We start from the raw sequence: 20,765 nt of genomic DNA, 5'->3' as shown, positions 1-20,765 counted from the left end.
AAGAACACAGAAATAGAATCATTCTTAAAACTGAACCTTTCAGTTCACTGAAAATAACACAAAAATAAAGTAATTCTTATAACTGATCCTATCAATTTTGTGTAACAACTTCATTATACATTAATAAAGAGCATTTTTCATTACTATCAGTCTTAAATAATATCATTCCACTTACACAACCCCTTAATGAGGATCCTTCTATCTCAGATACTGTCATTATAAACTCTTCGGGAAATATTTCATTACACCACGGAAAGTTTCAGATATATCTACGGTAAAATTTATTTCAGTATAGTGCTGAAAAAGAAAACTCAGACTGATAAATGTATGGTCAACCATTGGCAGCTATCTTTTGTAAATGACATGAGCTCATAATTAAAATGAAAAACCAAATCCTTAGAATTACCTTCTTCAGTTTCATATGTAACATAGATGACACCATCATCTATCTCTGAATCATCAAACTTAACAACATCCACAAACTTTCCAGCTGGCTTCTTGCTTTCAAAATAAAGTTCCACTGTGTCAGCACTGGTATCCTTCTTCATGCCACGAACCTCTATGGTATAAGACGGTTTTGTTTCCTCTTTGGGGCTTTCATCAATACTTCCTGAATTATAACTCTCTGGAACAAAGCGTTCTACTTTGATCTGTTTCTTTTCCAACAAAAATGGTACTTTTTGTAAAATGCGATCAACCACTGAAACAAATTAAATGCATCAGAACATGTATTAATTCAGGAATCATTACCAGTGATAAAACTGTAGTCACAATGTAGGCCACGATGCCAAGTATTGCTGAGGTAAGACATGTCCGCTACCCCACAATCTTCTGGACACAGCAATCTGACAGACCCCAAAGTCTACAGGACCCCACAACTTACCGGCCCCCACAATCTACTGGACACAGCAATCTGACAGACCCCAAAGTCTACAGGACCCCAAAGTCTACAGGACCCCACAACTTATTGGCCCCCACAATCTACTGGACCCTGCAATCTGACAGACCCCAAAGCCTACTGGACCCCACAACTTATTGGCCCCCACAACTTACTGGACCCCACAACCTGACAGACCCCAAAGCCTACTGGACCCCACAACTTACCGGCCCCCACAATCTAACAGACCCCAAAGTCTACAGGTCCGCACAACTTACCGGCCCCCACAATCTACTGGACCCTGCAATCTGACAGACCCCAAAGCCTACTGGACCCCACAACTTATTGGCCCCCACAACTTACTGGACCCCACAATCTGACAGACCCCAAAGCCTACTGGACCCCACAACTTACCGGCCCCCACAATCTAACAGACCCCAAAGTCTACAGGTCCGCACAACTTACCGGCCCCCACAATCTACTGGACCCTGCAATCTGACAGACCCCAAAGCCTACTGGACCCCACAACTTATTGGCCCCCACAACTTACTGGACCCCACAATCTGACAGACCCCAAAGCCTACTGGACCCCACAACTTACCGGCCCCCACTATCTAATAGACCCCAAAGTCTACAGGACCCCACAACTTACCGGCCCCTACAACCTACTGGCCCCCACAACCTGACAGACCCCAAAGCCTACTGGACCTTACAACTTACTGGCCCCCACAACTTACCGGCCCCCACAACCTATTGGACTCTGCAAACTATTACACTATAATGACGTTTAAAAATTATACTGTTTGGTGGTATTTGCAAAAAAGAAAAGTGAATAATTATGTATGTAACTACTTTTAATGTAACAATGCAATAAATGAATATGACAATCTGACAATACAGTTTCAGTACCAATGTGTAATTATGTATTATAGCCATATGTAGTTAGTGAGGTCTGATAAAAGAAAACTGTTCAGAATGAAGCCACTGGAGCACTGATTGCGACTTTCTTAACACCAATAAATCTTCTGTTAAAAAAAACAAAATTCAGACAAAAAAATATTACAGCATTACCTTTACTACTTAAGCCCAAGCACATTTTTGTTTAATTTTGTAAATCTAGAATTAGTTTCATAATTTCTGGCAGCAAACTGTTGGCAGCTAGAATTTGACTATAAAACTATCTGTTGAATTAAATTTCATCACTCAGTTTTCAATCAACATCAATCACTGGAAGACTTTGCTAGGATATTTGCCCTGAAACATGACAGAAAATAATCATTTCCAACTGGAAATTCACTTTGTTTATTTCAGTATCACTATCATGGCAGTATTTAACTGTTTCAGTGTCAGTATCATGGCAGTATTTAACTGTTTCAGTGCCAGTATCATGGTTGTATTTAACTGTTTCAGTGTCAGTATCATGGCAGTATTTAACTGTTTCAGTATCACTATCATGGCAGTATTTAACTGTTTCAGTGTCAGTATCATGGCAGTATTTAACTGTTTCAGTGCCAGTATCATGGTTGTATTTAACTGTTTCAGTGTCAGTATCATGGCAGTATTTAACTGTTTCAGTGTCAGTATCATGGCTGTATTTAACTGTTTCAGTGTCAGTATCATGGAGGTATTTAACTGTTTCAGTGTCAGTATCATGGCAGTATGTAACTGTTTCAGTGTTAGTATCATGGCAGTATTTAACTGTTTCAGTGTCAGTATCATGGAGGTATTTATCTGTTTCAGTGTCAGTATCATGGCAGTATTTAACAGTTTCAGTGCCAGTATCATGGCAGTATTTAACTGTTTCAGTGTCAGTATTATGGCAGTATGTAACTGTTTCAGTGTCAGTATCATGGCAGTATTTAACTGTTTCAGTGTCAGTATCATGGAGGTATTTAACTGTTTCAGTGTCAGTATCATGGCAGTATGTAACTGTTTCAGTGTCAGTATCATCAGGGGTCGAAATTAACTTTTTTAGTCACTAGCAAACCATTGCTAGTGCCTAAAATTTCCACTAGCAAAAATGATGAACAAACTAGCAATTTTTTGTGAATAAGTTTGACTTTTATTTACTGTAATATTGAGTTTTTCAGAAACTGAGTGATATTGGAAAAGATATCCAAGACATTGGATAAGAATGGCTGATTGCTACCTGTATCAATATTTTAAATCTATATAAACTTTGAATTTATCAGTTTTCTTTTTTTCATGTATGAGCTACATCTAATCTGACTGTCATATGATCAGATCCATTTATTAATGTAACTGTACCCAAATTTATATTATTTAACAAATTGTTCTCATTAACGATCATTTCAATAAATTCTTATGAAGACAACTGTTTAACAGAGTTCTGGACTTTTAAATTATTATGAAGACAACTGTTTAACAGAGTTCTGGACTTTTAAATTATTATGAAGACAACTGTTTAACAGAGTTCTGGACTTTTAAATTATTATGAAGACAACTGTTTAACAGAGTTCTGGACTTTGTTGTATTTTATTTACCAATGTCATGCAATTCAGTTCTTTTAATTTCACCAAAGATCATTCCACTCCATTCCAAGTCAAATACACTACTGGCAGAAGGTGGGTCGTTTCTTTCTTTGTCCCTCAACCCACCACCTATTGACAGCTGCCGTATATGCAAGTGGTTGTGGCGGTGATTTTATATCAGAAGCGTCAGGAGAAACGCGCTCCCATTTCGACAATTTTTTTTTCAGAAGGGCCAGGCTGTGGCTGTTGACTATTGTCTTGGTCATCGCAAGCACTGTCAGATGCTTTCCTTTTTGAAAAAGTTCGTCTTTATAGCCGATATGTCGCGTTTCACATGATGAGCAGACAGAAATCATAGAGTTTTCCAAGACAACTTTTTATTCAGTTTACACATAATTATCAAGGGAAAAACTGGAGGAATTCCGAATGTATTGATAATCTATGTCACTTTAGCATTTGTAACCTATTTACTCATTTAAAGGCAGACGGAGAAAGGCATTTTGTGGCAGATGTTTCGTCAAAAATAGTGATTAGGTATATTTCATTTCCACTCGCAAAATTTTGCTAGTTCATTATTTTCCTACTAGCAAGTACCAGATTTTAGCTGGCATTTTGCTAGTTGTATAAAGTTAATTTCGAACCCTGATCATGGAGGTATTTATCTGTTTCAGTGTCAGTATCATGGCAGTATTTAACTGTTTCAGTGTCAGTATCATGGAGGTATTTAATTGTTTCAGTGTCAGTATCATGGCAGTATGTAACTGTTTCAGTGTCAGTATCATGGTTGTATTTAACTGTTTCAGCGTCAGAATCATGGCTGTATTTAACTGTTTCAGTGTCAGTATCATGGCAGTATTTAACTGTTTCAGTGCCAGTACCATGGCTGTATTTAACTGTTTCAGTGTCAGTATCATGGTTGTATTTAACTGTTTCAGTGCCAGAATCATGGAGGTATTTAACTGTTTCAGTGTCAGTATCATGGCAGTATTTAACTGTTTCAGTGTCAGTATCATGGAGGTATTTAACTGTTTCAGTGTCAGTATCATGACTGTATTTAACTACTTCAGTGTCAGTATCATGGCAGTATTTAACTGTTTCAGTGTCAGTATCATGGAGGTATTTATCTGTTTCAGTGCCAGTATCATGGCAGTATTTAGCTGTTTCAGTGTCAGTATCATGGCAGTATTTAACTGTTTCAGTGTCAGTATCATGGAGGTATTTAATTGTTTCAGTGTCAGTATCATGGCTGTATTTAACTGTTTCAGTGCAAGTATCATGGCAATATTTAACTGTTTCAGTGTCAGTACCATGGCAGTATTTAACTGTTTCAGTGTCAGAATCATGGCAGTATGTAACTGTTTCAGTGCCAGTATCATGGCAGTATTTAGCTGTTTCAGTGTCAGTATCATGGCTGTATTTAACTGTTTCAGTGTCAGTATCATGGCTGTATTTAACTGTTTCAGTGTCAGTATCATGGAGGTATTTAACTGTTTCAGTGTCAGTATCATGGCAGTGTGTAACTGTTTCAGTGTTAGTATCATGGCAGTATTTAACTGTTTCAGTGTCAGTATCATGGAGGTATTTATCTGTTTCAGTGTCAGTATCATGGCAGTATTTAACAGTTTCAGTGCCAGTATCATGGCAGTATTTAACTGTTTCAGTGTCAGTATCATGGCAGTATTTAACTGTTTCAGTGTCAGAATCATGGCAGTATTTAACTGTTTCAGTATCAGTATCATGGCAGTATTTAACTGTTTCAGTGCCAGTATCATGGCAGTATTTAACTGTTTCAGTGCCAGTATCATGGCAGTATTTAAGTGTTTCAGTACCAGTATCATGGCAGTATTTAACTGTTTCAGTGTCAGTATCATAGCAGTATTTAACTGTTTCAGTGTCAGTATCATGGAGGTATTTATCTGTTTCAGTGCCAGTATCATGGCAGTATTTAACTGTTTCAGTGCCAGTATCATGGCAGTATTTAACTGTTTCAGTGTCAGTATCATAGCAGTATTTAACTGTTTCAGTGTCAGTATCATGGAGGTATTTATCTGTTTCAGTGCCAGTATCATGGCAGTATTTAGCTGTTTCAGTGTCAGTATCATGGCAGTATTTAACTGTTTCAGTGTCAGTATCATGGAGGTATTTAATTGTTTCAGTGTCAGTATCATGGCTGTATTTAACTGTTTCAGTGCAAGTATCATGGCAGTATTTAACTGTTTCAGTGTCAGTACCATGGCAGTATTTAACTGTTTCAGTGTCAAAATCATGGCAGTATGTAACTGTTTCAGTGCCAGTATCATGGCAGTATTTAGCTGTTTCAGTGTCAGTATCATGGCTGTATTTAACTGTTTCAGTGTCAGTATCATGGAGGTATTTAACTGTTTCAGTGTCAGTATCATGGAGGTATTTAACTGTTTCAGTGCCAGTATCATGGCAGTATTTAACTGTTTCAGTGTCAGTATCATGGCAGTATTTAACTGTTTCAGTATCAGTATCATGGCAGTATTTAACTGTTTCAGTGTCAGTACCATGGCAGTATTTAACTGTTTCAGTGTCAGTACCATGGCTGTATGTAACTGTTTCAGTGTCAGTACCATGGCAGTATTTAACTGTTTCAGTGTCAGTACCATGGCAGTATTTAACTGTTTCAGTGCCAGTATCATGGCAGTATTTAACTGTTTCAGTGCCAGTATCATGGCTGTATTTAACTGTTTCAGTGTCAGTATCATGGTTGTATTTAACTGTTTCAGTGTCAGTATCATGGTTGTATTTAACTGTTTCAGTGTCAGTATCATGGCAGTATTTAACTGTTTCAGTGTCAGTATCATGGCTGTATTTAACTGTTTCAGTGTCAGTATCATGGAGGTATTTAACTGTTTCAGTGTCAGTATCATGGCAATGTGTAACTGTTTCAGTGTTAGTATCATGGCAGTATTTAACTGTTTCAGTGTCAGTATCATGGAGGTATTTATCTGTTTCAGTGTCAGTATCATGGCAGTATTTAACAGTTTCAGTGCCAGTATCATGGCAGTATTTAACTGTTTCAGTGTCAGTATCATGGCAGTATTTAACTGTTTCAGTGTCAGAATCATGGCAGTATTTAACTGTTTCAGTATCAGTATCATGGCAGTATTTAACTGTTTCAGTGTCAGTACCATGGCAGTATTTAACTGTTTCAGTGTCAGTACCATGGCTGTATGTAACTGTTTCAGTGTCAGTACCATGGCAGTATTTAACTGTTTCAGTGCCAGTATCATGGCTGTATTTAACTGTTTCAGTGTCAGTATCATGGCAGTATTTAACTGTTTCAGTGCCAGTATCATGGCTGTATGTAACTGTTTCAGTGCCAGTATCATGGCAGTATGTAACTGTTTCAGTGCCAGTATCATGGCAGTATTTAACTGTTTCAGTGCCAGTATCATGGAGGTATTTAACTGTTTCAGTATCAGTATCATGGCTGTATTTAACTGTTTCAGTGCCAGTATCATGGCAGTATTTAACTGTTTCAGTACCAGTATCATGGCTGCATTTAACTGTTTCAGTACCAGTATCATGGCAGTATTTAACTGTTTCAGTGCCAGTATCATGGCAGTATTTAACTGTTTCAGTGCCAGTATCATGGCAGTATGTAACTGTTTCAGTATCAGTATCATGGTTGTATTTAACTGTTTCAGTGCCAGTATCATGGCAGTATTTAACTGTTTCAGTGTCAGTATCATGGCAGTATTTAACTGTTTCAGTGTCAGTATCATGGCAGTATTTAACTGTTTCAGTATCAGTATCATGGCAGTATTTAACTGTTTCAGTGTCAGTACCATGGCAGTATTTAACTGTTTCAGTGTCAGTACCATGGCTGTATGTAACTGTTTCAGTGTCAGTACCATGGCAGTATTTAACTGTTTCAGTGTCAGTACCATGGCAGTATTTAACTGTTTCAGTGCCAGTATCATGGCAGTATTTAACTGTTTCAGTGCCAGTATCATGGCTGTATTTAACTGTTTCAGTGTCAGTATCATGGCAGTATTTAACTGTTTCAGTGCCAGTATCATGGCTGTATGTAACTGTTTCAGTGCCAGTATCATGGCAGTATTTAACTGTTTCAGTGCCAGTATCATGGCAGTATTTAACTGTTTCAGTGCCAGTATCATGGCAGTATTTAACTGTTTCAGTATCAGTATCATGGCTGTATGTAACTGTTTCAGTGCCAGTATCATGGCAGTATTTAACTGTTTCAGTGTCAGTACCATGGCAGTATTTAACTGTTTCAGTGTCAGTACCATGGCTGTATGTAACTGTTTCAGTGTCAGTACCATGGCAGTATTTAACTGTTTCAGTGTCAGTACCATGGCAGTATTTCACCATTTCAGTGCCAGTATTATGGCAGTATGTAACTGTTTCAGTATCAGTATCATGGTTGTATTTAACTGTTTCGGTACCAGTATCATGGCAGTATTTAACTGTTTCAGTGCCAGTATCATGGCAGTATGTAACTGTTTCAGTATCAGTATCATGGCTGTATTTAACTGTTTCAGTGCCAGTATCATGGCAGTATTTAACTGTTTCAGTATCAGTATCATGGCTGTATGTAACTGTTTCAGTGCCAGTATCATGGCAGTATTTAACTGTTTCAGTACCAGTATCATGGCTGTATGTAACTGTTTCAGTGCCAGTATTATGGCAGTATGTAACTGTTTCAGTATCAGTATCATGGTTGTATTTAACTGTTTCAGTACCAGTATCATGGCTGCATTTAACTGTTTCAGTACCAGTATCATGGCAGTATTTAACTGTTTCAGTGCCAGTATCATGGCAGTATTTAACTGTTTCAGTGCCAGTATCATGGCAGTATGTAACTGTTTCAGTATCAGTATCATGGTTGTATTTAACTGTTTCAGTGTCAGTATCATGGCAGTATTTAACTGTTTCAGTATCAGTATCATGGCTGTATGTAACTGTTTCAGTGCCAGTATCATGGCAGTATTTAACTGTTTCAGTACCAGTATCATGGCTGTATGTAACTGTTTCAGTGCCAGTATTATGGCAGTATGTAACTGTTTCAGTATCAGTATCATGGTTGTATTTAACTGTTTCAGTACCAGTATCATGGCTGCATTTAACTGTTTCAGTACCAGTATCATGGCAGTATTTAACTGTTTCAGTGCCAGTATCATGGCTGCATTTAACTGTTTCAGTGCCAGTATCATGGCAGTATTTAACTGTTTCAGTACCAGTATCATGGCAGTATTTAACTGTTTCAGTGCCAGTATCATGGCTGTATGTAACTGTTTCAGTGCCAGTATCATGGCTGTATTTAACTGTTTCAGTGCCAGTATCATGGCAGTATTTAACTGTTTCAGTGCCAGTATCATGGCAGTATTTAACTGTTTCAGTGCCAGTATCATGGCAGTATTTAACTGTTTCAGTGCCAGTATCATGGCAGTATTTAAATATTTCAGTGTCAGATTTACCTTCTGGATCTTTAAATGTCAAAATGGCCATGGCTGATTCTTTCCGAAAGTCCACATCCTCTATTTCCCCTCCTCCACTTTTTTTTTTGTTCTCGAAAAACAAAGTAAGAGAATCTTCTGTGATGTTTGGAGGTAAATCTGTAACTTTGATCATACCCAATGGTTCCTCCCTTTCGTCATCTGTCTCCTCCTCGCTAATCACAGTTGTAGGGCCACATGTTTCTAGAGATAATTGGAAATCTTGTTAAATCGGAATGGGATATAACTTTTATAATTCAAAATATTTATCATTTTATATTTCTTTTGTTTTCTGATCATTTTTGCAAATAAACAATGAAGTTTGAATTTCAGGACTTAAATATAAATTAACAATGATTACTTTCATGCAATATAAATGATATTTTACTCAGTTGAAATCAATTTACACACTGCTTTCACAACAAATTGAATTTGATATTCAATTCAAGCTTTCATTTATGCTTTTAAACACAAATAGATATACATTAGAATATAACAGAAAAAATCAAAGTGTGTAAAAATACATCAAAATATATTTGACGAACACATAAAATTTGCGCATATAAAACATATTAATATTCATAAAGATCCTTCCACATACAAACCTACAATAGGGGTGTGAACAACCTTTCTTTTCAATCATTTCCAAAGTCTATATGCACATTAAAATTTAAGAACTATGACAAACACCTGTCCATTATAAAGATGCCTAGCATTCTTTCTCGAGATTTAACCCAAACGGAGATAGCTGCGTGGTGGCCATCTTGATCAAGAGGCATCAAAGACCTTGAGATAAAATTTCATAAAGTTACGTAGAATAATTTCTTGGAAAAAGAACAAATGAACTTTTACTCATGATGGTTCATGTTGGCCACTTAATCTGCTTTAGTCGATTGTACAAGAGGCCAAATAGACCTGAAATGCTCACCTGTTCTGCAGTTTTAAAAGAAGACTTTAGTGTCAGTTACTAAGAAAGTCAATTTCTGAAAATCCTACGTCCCAACTCATCAGAATGTATACATAAATACCATGACCATTGGCCTATTATTTATTGAATATAAAAAGTTCAAAGTTTAAGTAGCTCAAGGTATTTCATTTGACCTTCGTCCCTGCATGCTTTTGATTAATAACTCATTATCCTAAGCTTTTGATTATTGCGAAGAAGTCATCTTAAAGGACGCTACTGGCCCAGTATCATGATCCTGGGCCTCCTGGTGATTGAGAAGTCATTATTTAAAGATTTGAAGGCATCTGACCCAATGACTTTGAAATTGGATCAAGATCATTCAGTCAAACATGCTTGATAATTCATCCTGGCTTGCTATCCATTTTTACAGAAATGAGTCCCTCCACACAAGAATGCTTTAGAGAAAATTTTAACATAATTAGCTTCATCCCAAGAGATGAAAGGTTCCAAACATTTACCTCTGAATCCCCTAACCTGGCCCTCTGCTCTTCCTACTATAAATTTCAGTTCTTTTCACACAAAGATGCTTCTGAACAAATTTGGTCAAATTAACTTCAATATCAATTAATTACAACAATCTGATGATAGCAGACTTTAAATTATACAAAATGGACTTTGCTTATTTATATTTTAACTAATTTACCTAACTCATTATGTTCCTTTTACCAAGTATCATCTTAACACACTATTGTAATCATTAGAACAATGTCTTACCATTGTCATATGTATCAGATGAATCAACGCCTCCATCAGGTACATGGTAGGGTGACGATTGATTTGGAACATGTGGGTGAATCATCCTTGGAGAATTCTTGGGACCAGAGTGCATTCTGGGATGGACATGATAGGGTGGTGGTGGGTGACTTGGAAAAGGACCTTGAAATCTTGGGACATACTGGCCAGGATACATAGGCATGGAGTACATGGGTTCCTGTCCTGGTCCATGGTATGGCTGTCCATAGCTATATGGCATGGATAAGTAAGGTGCGTCTTGTTTCCTTTGCTCCTCTGATTTTACATCCTGTCCTGTTCTTCCATCTGAAGGATGTGACTCCTTTCCTTTAAGGCTTGATACCTGATCAATGTCTTTAACTGGATCTTGTGACAGATCAGATCTAGGTGAGTCTGTTGGTAAAGGTTTGTGATCATCTTCACCACTAACTCCCGGTAGTTTGCTCTCTTGACTTTGGACCTGACCATGATATTGCTGCCCAACTTGGGGCCCTGGCGGTGTGGAGGCCACAGGATAAATCTTATGGTCTTTGCCTTCAGAACCAGCAGGCCTCACTCCCATACTAGTTGGCCCTTGTGGTCCACCATAATTTGGGGGATATCCTGCATAAATGAGATGTGTAGTCCCCTGTTGTCCAGGATACTGACCATTTCCTGGATACTGGATGTTTGGATATGTAGGTGGCAGACCATGGTAACCATGGTGACCAGGGGGACCAGGGTAGCCACCATATGGGTCAAAATTTTGTGGTTGTCCTATTGGAAATCCAGGGGTACCTAAGCTCTGAAATACACAAATTCATGCTAATGAAGATTTCTACTTATTATAATGATAAGAAAGAGTTTTGAACAGGTACAGAAATTTTGCAACTTGGATGGAATATCCCTTTTATAGAATCAAACTTATTATGTGTTCAAATTTCAAAGACAGTGAATGCATTCCCCACTATAGAAATTACATTCCATCATTACATCAGTTGAAGTAAACTGGTAACTGGGATCACTGTCCAGTGATTATTCGTTAATATACTACTGGCTTCCCTCAGACCATTTTTACCTGTTGGTCAAACTTTTCCCACGAGGTCGGAATGTCACAAGGTACACAGGGCGTAATCTTCAATGAAATGTTTTGTAGATGAATTTCTGATCTTTCCAGAAAACTCTCAACCTCTAAAAAATGAAAATTCATACAAATTTATTTAAGACTACTAAATAAAACTGATAGAGTAAGATGACATCAAAAGAAAGTCGAGAGTTGTTCTCATGTAGTGTTGGCAGTGTTCATTCATATGTACTTCTACAGGAGCTAAAGGGGTTTGTGCAGTGTTTTATCTTCCAACCACTCTACTTCTTAGGTACAGGAGGCTTTGAGGCTTTGTCACAGTTAAATCACCAGGGTTGACTGTAGAAGAGTAAATTGCATAAAACTTCAGGTCACCGTAAACATTAAAAGATTTGGCAGGTTGACATTTCTTTTTCAGCAGAGTTTGATCATATTTCCTCTGAGAGAGGTTGATATATTGCAGTAGAAGTCCCGTCATGGGCAGGATATTTCTATTTTTCAATCAAGAAACAAATTCATCAATGAGTCCATAATTCTTTCAAAAGGATATTTGTGTAGAATCAATTAGATCATATGTCCCTGCGATTGGCTTAAAAAATGTAATACATGATGTGCAACATGAGCATGATATCTGCACAATGTGTACACGATAGGAAAACTGGAGAAATTTGCTACTGCACAATGTGTGTACGATAGGAAAACTGGAGAAATTTGCTACTGCACAACATGTACACGATAGGAAAACTGGAGAAATTTGCTACTGCACAACATGTACACGATAGGAAAACTGGAGAAATTTGCTACTGCACAACGTGTACACGATAGGAAAACTGGAGAAATTTGCTACTGCACAACGTGTACACGATAGGAAAACTGGAGAAATTTGCTACTGCACAACATGTACACGATAGGAAAACTGGAGAAATTTGCTACTGCAAAACATGTACACGATAGGAAAACTGGAAGAAATTTGCTACTGCACAACATGTACACGATAGGAAAACTGGAAGAAATTTGCTACTGCACAATGTGTGTACGATAGGAAAACTGGAAGAAATTTGCTACTGCACAATGTGTGTACGATAGGAAAACTGGAAGAAATTTGCTACTGCACAATGTGTGCACGATAGGAAAACGAGAAATTTGCTATTGCACAATGTTCACACGATAGGAAAACTGGAAGAAATTTGCTACTGCACAATGTGTGTACGATATGAAAATTGGAAGGGATTTGCTACTGCACGATGTGTGTACGATAGAAAAACTGGAGAAATTTGCTACTGCACAATGTGTGTAAGATAGGAAAATTGGAAAAAATTTGCTACTGCACAATGTGTGTACGATAGAAAAATTGGAAGGAATTTGCTACTGCACGATGTGTGTACGATAGAAAAACTGGAGAAATTTACTACTGCACAATGTGTATACGATAGAAAACTGGAGAAATTTGCTACTGCACAATGTGTGTAAGATAGGAAAATTGGAAAAAATTTGCTACTGCACAATGTGTGAACGATAGGAAAATTGGAAGAAATTTGCTACTGCACAATGTGGGTACGATAGGAAAATTGGAAGAAATTTGCTACTGTACAATGTGTGCATGATAGGAAAACTGGAAGAAATTTGCTACTGCACAATGTGTGTACGATAGGAAAATTGGAAGAAAGCTACTGTACAATGTGTGCACGATAGGACAACTGGAAGAAATTTGCTACTGCACAATGTGTGTACGATAGGAAAATTGGAAGAAATTTGCTACTGTACAATGTGTGCACGATAGGAAAACTGGAAGAAATTTGCTACTGCACAATGTGTATACGATAGAAAAACTGGAGAAATTTACTACTGCACAATGTGTGCACAATAGGAAAACTGGAAGAAATTTGCTACTGCACAATGTGTATACGATAGAAAAACTGGAGAAATTTGCTACTGCACAATGTTCACACGATAGGAAAACCGGAGAAATTTGCCACTGCACAATGTGGGTACGATAGGAAAATTGGAAAAAATTTGCTACTGCACAATGTGTGCACGATAGGAAAACTGGAGAAATTTGCTACTGCACAATGTGTGTACGATAGGAAAATTGGAAAAAATTTGCTACTGCACAATGTGTGCACGATAGGAAAACTGGAAGAAATTTGCTACTGCACAATGTGTGTACGATAGGAAAATTGGAAGAAATTTCCTACTGCACAATGTGTTCACGATAGGAAAACTGGAGAAATTTGCTACTGCACAATGTGTGTATGACAGGAAAACTGGAAGAAATTTGCTACTGCACAATGTGAATACGATAGAAAAACTGGAAGAAATTTGCTACTGCACAATGTGTGTACGATAGGAAAACTGGAGAAATTTGCTACTGCACAATGTGTGTACGATAGGAAAACTGGAGAAATTTGCTACTGCACAATGTTCACACGATAGGAAAACTGGAAGAAATTTGCTACTGCACAATGTGTGTACGATGGAAAAACTGGAGAAATTTGCTACTGCACAATGTGTGTACGATAGAAAAACTGGAGAAATTTGCTACTGCACAATGTGTGTACGATAGGAAAATTGGAAAAAATTTCCTACTGCACAATGTGTGCACGATAAGAAAACTGGAAGAAATTTGCTACTGCACAATGTGTGTACGATAGGAAAATTGGAAGAAATTTCCTACTGCACAATGTGTGCACGATAGGAAAACTGGAGAAATTTGCTACTGCACAATGTGTGTACGATAGGAAAACTGGAAGAAATTTGCTACTGCACAATGTGAATACGATAGAAAAACTGGAAGAAATTTGCTACTGCACAATGTGTGTACGATAGGAAAACTGGAGAAATTTGCTACTGCACAATGTGTGTACGATAGGAAAACTGGAGAAATTTGCTACTGCACAATGTTCACACGATAGGAAAACTGGAAGAAATTTGCTACTGCACAATGTGTGTACGATAGGAAAACTGAAGAAATTTGCTACTGCACATTGTGTGTATGATAGGAAAATTGGAAAAAATTTGCTTCTGCACAATGTGTGTACGATAGGAAAATTGGAAAAAATTTGCTACTGCACAATGTGTGTACGATGGAAAAACTGGAGAAATTTGCTACTGCACAATGTGTGTACGATAGAAAAACTGGAATATGAAATTTGGACATTAATCCTTTGCAGAAATAGCAAAATTATTTTAAACTGCCAAATCCATGATGGTCACCTGGAAGCCATTCTGTTTTTTTCTGATCAGTCCCAAAAATCAAATGGGCACAACTAAGGACCATAGGGAAAATACACATGAAATTTGAGAGAGATCTCGATAATTAGCAATAACAAACTTTACTAGTCAAAATCCATGATGGTGGCTTGTCCACCATTTTGCTTTTCTGATCAGTTCCAAAATCAAACAAGCACAATTAGGGATCAAGGGAAACCAATATATAAAGTTTGAGAAAGATCCATGCAGTAGTTCTCAAGAAATACCAACCACAATCTTTCAAAGTTAAAATCCACGATGGCCACCTGTTGGCCATTTTGTTTTTTCTGAACAGTCCCAAAATCAAACTAGTGATTTCACTTTCTTTTTAGGTTAGAAAAACATACGTTAAAGGTAAGAAAACTACCATGATAGTATCGCAATAGTCACTGGCCCGTCGTTATAATATCACAACTGTAATTTTACTATTGCAATACTATTGTATAGCTTTTTTCATCTCAATAGTCACCTCTAATTACCAGCATTAGTTACATCAAATTTTGCTATGAAATGTCACTCATTTTTTGCTCGGCTTCTCATTCCGTCAATCCATTGTTGTAAGACCTAAGCATGTCATTCAGATCAAATATAGATCCCTAACTTTGAATGCCCAAGAGTCAACCAATCGCCTTGCTCCTTGAAAATCTATGTTCAGAAATGACATACATATATACTTCTGTCTTACAGAGACTGACCTGGAATGGGCAAGTTGTGTACCTTTTTGTATGATGCATAATGGATTTGATTATTGCTAGAGTTGTTTTAGTTCCATAAACAGGTGCTGTGTCGGGACGACTAATGAAGGAAAATACAAAATTGTAATATCTGTCAGATATTATCAACAAATATTCAGAAATCTATGTAACGGGTTTTCTTCTTTTTTCTTTTTCTTTTCTTTGTTCGACTTTGTAACTTTTCGGAAACCAAATAAATGTAACCTTTTATTAAAGAATTATGAACAGAAATCTAAAATGGGCGTTTGCAACGGAAAAGGAATTTCTACTTTCGTTTTTGATTTGTGATGTAATACAGTAAATACTCCTGTTAATTTCTAAGTCGAAACATATCAATCATTTCGCTCCCGACCAACCAAACACAATTGACATAAACGATGTCATAAGCCTTCTGGTCTTTCAAACAATCGGTTTTTCCATATGAAAAAAAAAAATTCTTACCACCTCTGTCGCGGAGTATCATCAGCCATTTTGTTTCGTTCGGTTGTACACCCGGAATATTTTCCAGTTTCAAACAATTCGTAAATATTTGTCGCACACTGGTTTCGTCTGTATTAGGTGGGAAACCTTCAACAGTTATACAATAAGGCTGTAGTGTCTCTCTGAAATTGTCGCTTGCCATTTTACAACAACTTCATCTGTCCCATCTCGCCCTGCCTATCCTCTACGCGGCTAGTGTCAATTCATGTGATCAAATCATACCATCTGATTGGCTACGTAGAAATAGTAACAGGGGAATTCCGCCTTACTTGGAATACCAGTGTCTGTTTCTACTTTCGATATCTCTAATTTCAGAAATCGTAAATTTATGTGGGGCATAATACTAGCCCTGTCTGTTAACATTCTTACTCGGTAATAACTATTAAAATGTACCTGTGATCCTACAGGTAGGTGTTAACCCTGAAAGGATATAAAGCGTTTATGCATTTATTCATTTTGGTCATGTGATCTGTTGATATTTCGTTTATTTGATAACCCAATAAAGGTATCCATTTTTTATAACATACGTCCATGATTCTAGCATAAAAGCACGGGCATGGGATCTATATATCAGAGTCTATGACTAAACGGGAATGATGCTAGAATTAAAGAATGACCGATTCGATCACTTCCTTTTTCGGTAGATTTCAAAAGATAATTTAACATGACGTTTCTTCGTCAATAAGAAAAAGAAAGTAAAAGCATCTATGGGGTTTTATCCATATGGATTCACCTTAAGTTGACGACAGAGTGTTCATGTGGGCGTTATGTTAAACAGATTGTTAGGATTTTTTATAAGGATTTATAAGGAACATTAATTGATGCAGGCTGAAAGCTTCTATATCCATATCAACAATAATGAGTAAACTTACATTCTTCGGTACAATAGCTATGTAGAGCCAACTGTTGAATTCGAATTTAAACGTTAGATATTTACAACGATTATTTTTTCAGTGTTCATCAAGTAATACTGTTGTAATTTGTTTCTATATATCCACTATTCTGTGAAAGTCCTTTATAGATCCAGGTTACAACGGTTTTTTTTAATTGTTTTTTTTCTAATTGACCCCTCGTTCGACTTGAGGTGTCAGTTTGGAAAAAGTTTTCTGTCACGCTATAATCAGAATTATGTTCATTATTTTTAATTAAAAAAAACAACACATTTACGATATCTCCTCTGATTTAATCTCTTCAGGCGTTCCTCGTGCGATAATCTCTTACGTCCAGGGATTAGCTTTGTAGCCTTCCTCTGTACTTTTTCGATGAATTCGATATCTATAATTCTCGACGGACTTTATACACTTCCTGAATCACTGCATACTAGATTACATACTAATACACACGAACAAACAATGCGCACTTGTAACAGGTTAAAAAGTAGTACATGTCTCTGACAAGTAGTCGTGGATTGCCAGTGGCGTTAAATCCAATAACCGCTCGTTGTCTGCATTGTATTGATGTGAGGGTTTACCGAAAAATTAATTACTTCTGTTAAAGACAGCTCAAAGATTTCTTGTGAAAGCAATTCATTTGACAACAGAACACGGACTGATATGTCTTATGGACTTATCGGACGGCTATCGATAAAAAGATATTCTGATTAAAAAGGTTAACTGTTAACAGATATTGATTAACCTCTTTTGTGTGCATACATGTATTTCAGTATTTCGTGTATTTAACCCAACTGATACAATTGATATATAAACGCGATGACAACGAAAATAATAAAAAATCATTTACCGTGATGTCACTTTAAAAATGTTATGTTTTGGAAGAAACATATGTTATGGGTTTTTTTTAGATAAAAATAAACTACGTCTTGCACATTCTTAATCAAAAAGGTTATATGTCTCAATGTCAAATATGCCCCAAAATTTCGGTGTTCTAGGTCATATGCTCAGAATTAGTAAAACGTAAAACTTAATTGATACGTCAAACACATTTATTCACACGAGTGTTTTCCCGTTCAAAAGACAAAGGGAAGTATTGATGAAAAAATCGGTGATGTAGAAAGAAGAACAAGAGTGGTGAGAACGTATGTCACGTGACACTGAGTTTTACGGGTTTAGAAATGTTCCTAGCAAACTAGAGCTACACATACTATGGAGACTTACTATGAAATTTCCTGAGTATAGACAATCAATTCATTACATCATGAACGCACAGAGCTTTGTCACAAATATGGTATTGTGCATCAGGGTATTACAAATCACATTGAATTTACGTGATCAGTTGTGTTCAATTTCAAACATTAACAATACTAGTATAGTGTGCTTTATTAAATGCGCGTCTACATTCCCTCTCGGATCAAAATATATTACATGTTCTTATAGTTATAGCTCATGGTTTAAACGAGGAAGATATGAATTATTTTAAATTAACTTCAGTAATGGCTGTTGTAAAAATGTCAATATAATCATAGCGATAGTGTGATGTCAACACATCACATCATACTACAGTGTGATGTCAATACCCCACATCATACAATCGATAGTTTGATGTCAACACATCACATCATACTACCGATAGTGTGATGTCAAAACATCACATCATACTACCGATAGTTTGATGTCAACATCACATCATACAACCGATAGTTTGATGTCAACACATCACATCATACAACCGATAGTTTGATGTCAACACATCACATCATACAACCAATAGTGTGATGTCAATACCTCACATCATACTACCGATAGTTTGATGTCAATACACCACATCACACAACCGATAGTTTGATGTCAATATCCCCACATCATACAACCGATAGTGCGATGTCAATACCCCACATCATACTACAGTGTGATGTCAACACCCCACATCATACTACAGTGTGATGTCAACACCCCACATCATACAACCGATAGTTTAATGTCAACACATCACATCATACTACCGATAGTTTGATGTCAATACCTCATATCATACAACCAATAGTGTGATGTCAATACCTCACATCATACTACCGATAGTTTGATGTCAATACACCACATCACACAACCGATAGTTTGATGTCAATATCCCCACATCATACTACCGATAGTGTGATGTCAATAGACCACATCATACTACCGATAGTGTGATGTCAATACCTCACATCATACTACAGTATGATGTCAATACCCCACATCATACTACAGTGTGATGTCAACACCCCAAATCATACTACAGTGTGATGTCAATACCCCACATCATACTACCGATAGTGTGATGTTAATTCCCCACATCATACTACAGTGTGATGTCAACACCCCGCTTCATACTACCGATAGTGTGATGTCAACACACCACATCATACTACCGATAGTGTGATGTCAATTCCCCAAATCATACTACAGTGTGATGTCAACACATCATATCATACTACAGTGTGATGTCAACACCCCAAATCATACTACAGTGTGATGTCAATACCCCACATCATACTACCGATAGTGTGATGTTAATTCCCCACATCATACTACAGTGTGATGTCAACACCCCGCTTCATACTACCGATAGTGTGATGTCAATTCCCCACATCATACTACAGTGTGATGTCAACACATCACATCATACTATCGATAGTTTGATGTCAACACATCACATCATACTACCGATAGTGTGATGTCAACACATCACATCATACTACCGATAGTGTGATGTCAACACCCCACATCATACTACAGATAGCGTGATGTCAATTCCCCACATCATACTACAGTGTGATGTCAATACCTCACATCATACTACATTGTGATGTCAATACCTCACATCATACAACCGATAGTGTGATGTTAACACTCCACATCATACTACCTCACATCATACTACCGATAGTGTGATGTCAACACATCACATCATACTACAGTGTGATGTCAATACCTCACATCATACTACATAGTGTGATGTCAATATCCCCACATCATACAACCGATAGTGTGATGTCAATACCTCACATCATACTACCGATAGTGTGATGTCAATACCCACATCATACTACATAGTGTGATGTCAACACCTCACATCATACTACCGATAGTGTGATGTCAATACCATCACATCATACAACCGATAGTGTGATGTAAACACCCCACATCATACTACCGATAGTGTGATGTCAATTCCCCACATCATACTACAGTGTGATGTCAATACCTCACATCATACTACATTGTGTTGTCAATACCTCACATCATACTACCGATAATGTGATGTCAACACATCACATCATACTACAGTGTGATGTCAATACCTCATATCATACTACCGATAGTGTGACGTCAACACATCACATCATACTACAGTGTGATGTCAATACCTCACATCATACTACAGTGTGATGTCAATACCCCACATCATACTACAGTGTGATGTCAACACATACTACAGTGTGATGTCAACACATCATACAACCGATAGTGTGATGTCAATACCCCACATCATACTTCCGATAGTGTGATGTCAATACCTCACATCATACTACAGTATGATGTCAATACCCCACATCATACTACAGTGTGATGTCAACACATCACATCATACTACCGATAGTGTGATGTCAACACATCACATCATACTACCGATAGTGTGATGTCACACCTCACATACTCACATCATACTATCGATAGTGTGATGTCAATACCCCATATCATACAACCGATAGTGTGATGTCAATACCCCACATCATAATACCGATATTG

The 20,765-nt window shown here is 37.2% G+C and overlaps 2 protein-coding genes across 3 annotated transcripts in view; both read right to left on the bottom strand.

The window, feature by feature from the left end:
- LOC132565063 (protein mono-ADP-ribosyltransferase PARP14-like) overlaps nucleotides 1-430 on the bottom strand; it is a 28,667-nt gene extending 28,237 nt beyond the window's left edge. For both annotated transcript variants that reach the window (XM_060229667.1, XM_060229668.1), the window contains exon 1: nucleotides 407-430. The gene's annotated coding sequence lies outside the window, so the exon portion shown is untranslated. The remainder of the gene's footprint in view (nucleotides 1-406) is intronic.
- Nucleotides 40-16,222, bottom strand: LOC132565080 (cuticle collagen bli-1-like). The gene is made up of 6 exons (XM_060229686.1): nucleotides 16,042-16,222; nucleotides 11,612-11,724; nucleotides 10,537-11,338; nucleotides 8,838-9,059; nucleotides 407-700; nucleotides 40-47 (listed from the first exon to the last, which is right to left on the bottom strand). Exons 1-6 carry the CDS (start codon nucleotides 16,220-16,222, stop codon nucleotides 40-42), a joined length of 1,620 nt encoding a protein of 539 aa, XP_060085669.1.
- Between the last annotated feature and the right edge of the window lie 4,543 nt (nucleotides 16,223-20,765).

This window comes from Ylistrum balloti, unplaced genomic scaffold, assembly GCF_031769215.1.
Source record: "Ylistrum balloti isolate Yb309-2 unplaced genomic scaffold, AGI_CSIRO_Ybal_v1 Utg369690, whole genome shotgun sequence".
Classification (NCBI taxonomy): Eukaryota; Metazoa; Mollusca; class Bivalvia; order Pectinida; family Pectinidae; genus Ylistrum; species Ylistrum balloti.
This window is presented reverse-complemented; position numbering and strand designations above follow the sequence as displayed.

Excerpts from the sequence above, each read along its gene's own strand:
- LOC132565080 (XM_060229686.1), bottom strand. The coding sequence starts at position 16,222 with ATGGCAAGCGACAATTTCAGAGAGACACTACAGCCTTATTGTATAACT. Across the intron at positions 11,725-16,041 it reads GATACTCCGCGACAGAGGTG|AGGTTGAGAGTTTTCTGGAA; the intron begins GTAAGAATTTTT and ends TTCATTTTTTAG. Across the intron at positions 701-8,837 it reads GACATTTAAAGATCCAGAAG|TGGTTGATCGCATTTTACAA; the intron begins GTAAATCTGACA and ends AATTTGTTTCAG.